This window comes from Limulus polyphemus, unplaced genomic scaffold (genome assembly GCF_000517525.1).
Source record: "Limulus polyphemus unplaced genomic scaffold, Limulus_polyphemus-2.1.2 Scaffold7738, whole genome shotgun sequence".
NCBI lineage: Eukaryota > Metazoa > Arthropoda > Merostomata > Xiphosura > Limulidae > Limulus > Limulus polyphemus.
The window spans coordinates 14,755-18,895 of NW_013673348.1; the positions used below are offsets into that span (position 1 = coordinate 14,755).

Genomic DNA, 4,141 nt, shown 5'->3' on the forward strand with positions numbered 1-4,141 from the left:
CAAAAGGGTTAATACTGGACATAAGCTAACTTCTTTTTAGAAATTATTTTATGATGGAGATAAAAGAATTTAAACCTTTAATAAAAGGTTGTAATTATAAAACTTTCTCTTGACAGAGAAGTCAATCTTTATGTTTCCAGTCTTCACAGAGGAATTTTGTACACAGTTTCTTGAAGAGTTGGTCAATTTTGAACAATCACTTCTACCTAAAGGAAAACCCAATACAATGAACAATTATGGAGTAAGTATTAATGGCACTTCATTTGGTACTGTTTTTATCAAGTGATGTAAGTTCTCTGAGAATGATGCATTTATTAGTAGTTGTATAAATTATTTGTTCACTGGGCCTCAACACTATTTTGAGATATAATGAAGTACAATTTGACTTTCTACTTGTATGTGGTTAGCAAAAACATCATGGGGTATACAGTTATTCAGTACACCTTCCATTTTCATAATGTCATTTGTTAGTTTGATAGACCAGATAATGATGGTGTTGACAAGTTTCAAATGTTTGGCATATTATTTGAGTTGGAAAGGCTGAGACATCCACTCAGTTTTTCAAAAGGTAGTTTTTGTTCAGTCTTCACCATTTCCTTGTGAGGAAAGTTGCATATCTTTTTAAAAATTTGATACAGTACCTTTTATCTTGAACACACAAAACTGTTTACTGAGGAACAATGATGTAATTTTTGTTTTCTAGTACGAATTAACACTATTTTTTTAATAAACAGGTTTTACTGAATGAATTGGGATTTTATGAAGATTTTCTTAATCCTTTGAGAATCCACTATTTACAACCAATAACAAAACTTCTGTTCCCAAAAGAAGGTGGTGGTAACCTTGACTCGCAGAAGGGCTTCACTGTCAAGTACAAGGTTGGAGAAGATGTTGATCTTGGTTATCATTATGATAATGCTGAGGTATGTATTGTACATAAAACATGACATAATTCTAAGAAAAACAAGTTTTTGTTAGAACCAAACAGGTTCTCTTTATTTTTTTTATCAAGCCACAGTGGAGTTAAGAACCATTATGGCAGCATAAAGATTAAATGTTGCATTAGTCCTAAAGCTATCTTGGTTTTACTAAAATACAAACAGGTCACCCTGAATGTTTGCTTGGGATCCAACTTCACAGGGGGAGAGTTGTACTTTGGTGACATGAAAACTGTTCCTCTTTGGAAGACCACCTGTTCTACTGTGGAACAGCAACCTTATTGTGGAATCTTGCACAGGGGTCAGCAACTGCATGGGGCACTTCCAGTCACCAGTGGAGAGAGACATAATTTAGTGATCTGGATGAGATCTTCTTCAATTCGGAATCGCTTATGTCCAATGTGTGACCGGATTCCCATTTTAGTGCCTGCTGAGGCCTATGGTGATGGTTTTACCCAGGAAAGGCAAACCGTGGATGTTTGTGGTGTTTTCTAACACAAATCTGTCTGTATTGGCTCTTGTTATAAAACATTCTTTTTTAAAAACTTGTTCGAAGTTGTTAACAGTTTAATTTGATCATCTCTTTTATACAAACAGAGCTTTGTTAACTACTCTGCCAAATGTTTGGACAATACTGTACAGCACCAGTTTTTAATTTCAGTTTGAGATAGTTAGATATACATTGTTATGTATATTTCATGTTCTTAATCTTTTAAAAAATAACTGACACAGTAACCAGATATAAGACATTTTATATAACAAGCAAGTTCACAAATATTTTGAATAAATATTCTACTGGTCCTGTGTGTTGATTATCTTATTTGGATATTTAGTCGTCTTCTTCACTGCTAATCTCTTCTTCTTCTAGTTCAGGCATTGGAAACCTGAGGAGGGCTGCCACACCTGTTAACTGGTCTAGTTCTGTAAAAATAGAACTGGTATTCAACAAAATCTTGCCCCAAAATTGCTGGTTAAAACGAAACATTAAATGAACAATCACATTTCTCTTGATAGCAGAGTTTTTGTATTTGAATGTACAAAGTTTATGAAATGTAAAAGCACCACTGTGTACTTTAATTACAAAGTAATTAAAACAGTTAAGTGACCTGCCTAGACTATTTACATATGAGGGTAGGCACTACTGTACTGAATGAATCTGATGGTTGTGTGGAGCATCTCAATAACTGCAAGATTAAACCTATTTCTGAACACATGATTTCCCATCAAACATCTCTAGTACGAAGACACACTACGCAAACAGATCAACTTATCTAATAAGCAACACTTTCAAACCTGAGTATTGGGGAACAAGTATTAAAACTCAACCAGTGGTGGTACTCTTAAGCATCTATAAACAAATAAAGAAATTCATACACAAAACCTTAACATATAAACACTGTTGTCTAGGATGTGGCCCCAAGGGATGATAAATCCATAGTGTTATTTATACCAAAAAAAAGATTCCCCCTCATACATGTTACTCTTTTAATTATTTAGATCTATAGAAGTAGGTTTAATTATTGGTCTTCTTTGAAGCAAAAGTAAAACTCACGTTCTCCTGATATGTGTAGACTTGAAAACAGTTTTACTTCCCCTCCACACTCTCTGACACTATCCACAAGGCTCACATAGCGCTTTCTCTGAGCCACATCCTGACATCTGGTGGAAAAATAACTTTTTTCAACATCATTTAATCTCAGTTACAAAGATATTTTCAAGCTGTAACCAATCACAACATTACACCTTTATTAGTGAATGAAAGAACAATCTCAACACTACTAAACAAAAGACAAAATTTAGAAACTTAATCTCTCTTTCAACTTACCGAAATAAATTATCAGAAATAAGAAGTGTTTCTATAGCTTGGGCTTCACAAGCTTTTTCCACATGTTTTATACCATAGAAAGCTCTGTTTGGTTCTGTCTGTAACATAGTGTAGAAACACTCAAGAGCCTTGACTTCTCCAGCAGCTTTGGTGTCAGAAAGCTTAGTTTGGACAATCGGGTCCTGAAGAATTTCTAAAGAAAAAAAAAAAAGAAACCACTTTGCTAATGTTTTAGTGAACAAGAAATAAATGATGTAGCAGTAACTTATTCTGTAAAATTTTAAATATTTGTAATTTTAATTATTCAGTTATCTAACTTTTTCTGTTTCGATTGTTTTGGGAAGTCACTGATACACAAGAATGTTAATGCTCTTCAGCCATTATTTCTTACCTTTAAGTGAATGTTTGAAACCAGAAGATGAATGTACTAGCACAAACTTGCTTTTATTTTCAAGCAGGACTTTGTTGTCCAATTTCACGGCTTGTTGAAAAACATAGTCATAAAACTGGTCCTACAAAGATTGATGCTATGTTTAGTTAGTTTTGATCAACCACCAGTTGAAGTAAGTATATACTTCTGTCATGAAAAAGATTAATTAATCTGTTATTATCACAGTATGAGCAATATTAACAGAGTAGAGTAACAAAGGTATATTAGTTTGCTTAAATGTTCTCAAATGCTTCTTGATGTAAGTATATATAAACTTAATCTTATAAGTAATGCTGCAGAGAACAGTACTTTTAAACACTGGGGTTTATTGTAGTTCAATTTTTAACATTTTGTAGCACTAGTTAGATATAATTATCTAAAAAGAAGATAGAACTACATGCATTTTTACATGTATTTTTACAATGTATCATTGTTAGCATTATAAGCACAAACATATTCTGACAAATTACCAACATTAATACTATAAACACAAATTTGGTATGCTGCAACTATGTAGTACTACTTACCTTCACAAATCCTGGACTTGCAATAAGAACACACTTCACAACTACGAGGACAAAAAATTTAGTATCAAGAAAAAAAAATTCATATAACACAGCTACCAAATCCTTGATGTGTACATGTTAGTAAAAAGTTCTAGACTCAAAATGAACACAGTATACATAAGGCAGAAATACCAGAAACTATAAGGTATCTTTCAAAATATGTTTAAAAATTCCTGTTCTCAAAAATGCTTTCAAATAGAGTTTGAAAAACTTGTGTTTTAATTCCAAAAAAAAAAAAGATTCTTTTATATAAAAAAAAAATTGTATAATGTATTTGTTAGGTAATAAACAAGGTAAAAAATTCCACAATTGTCATGATAATCCCCATTTGTGTGTTGAATAATGTTAGCCTGGTCTTTGTTTCCTCTCCACTTCTTTCATA

The 4,141-nt window shown here is 32.5% G+C and overlaps 2 protein-coding genes across 6 annotated transcripts in view; one reads left to right on the forward strand and one right to left on the reverse strand.

Annotated features, from left to right (window-relative positions):
- The window catches only part of LOC106474828 (2-oxoglutarate and iron-dependent oxygenase domain-containing protein 2-like), a 14,414-nt gene extending 12,677 nt beyond the window's left edge, over positions 1-1,737 (forward strand). For 3 of the 4 annotated variants that reach the window (XM_013935520.2, XM_013935518.2, XM_013935519.1), the window contains exons 6-8: positions 117-241; positions 735-923; positions 1,104-1,737. In XM_013935520.2, coding sequence (XP_013790974.1) covers positions 117-241; positions 735-923; positions 1,104-1,433 — 644 coding nt within the window. In that variant the 3' untranslated portion in view covers positions 1,434-1,737. The remainder of the gene's footprint in view (positions 1-116; positions 242-734; positions 924-1,103) is intronic. The other variant, XM_022403131.1, reaches the window with a different exon arrangement.
- The window catches only part of LOC106474829 (protein pelota-like), a 17,215-nt gene continuing 14,561 nt past the window's right edge, over positions 1,488-4,141 (reverse strand). The window contains exons 4-8 of one of the 2 annotated variants that reach the window (XM_013935521.2): positions 3,721-3,761; positions 3,155-3,275; positions 2,764-2,956; positions 2,491-2,597; positions 1,488-1,859 (exon numbers count right to left, since the gene is read on the reverse strand). In XM_013935521.2, coding sequence (XP_013790975.1) covers positions 1,768-1,859; positions 2,491-2,597; positions 2,764-2,956; positions 3,155-3,275; positions 3,721-3,761 — 554 coding nt within the window. In that variant the 3' untranslated portion in view covers positions 1,488-1,767. The remainder of the gene's footprint in view (positions 1,860-2,490; positions 2,598-2,763; positions 2,957-3,154; positions 3,276-3,720; positions 3,762-4,141) is intronic. The other variant, XM_022403132.1, reaches the window with a different exon arrangement.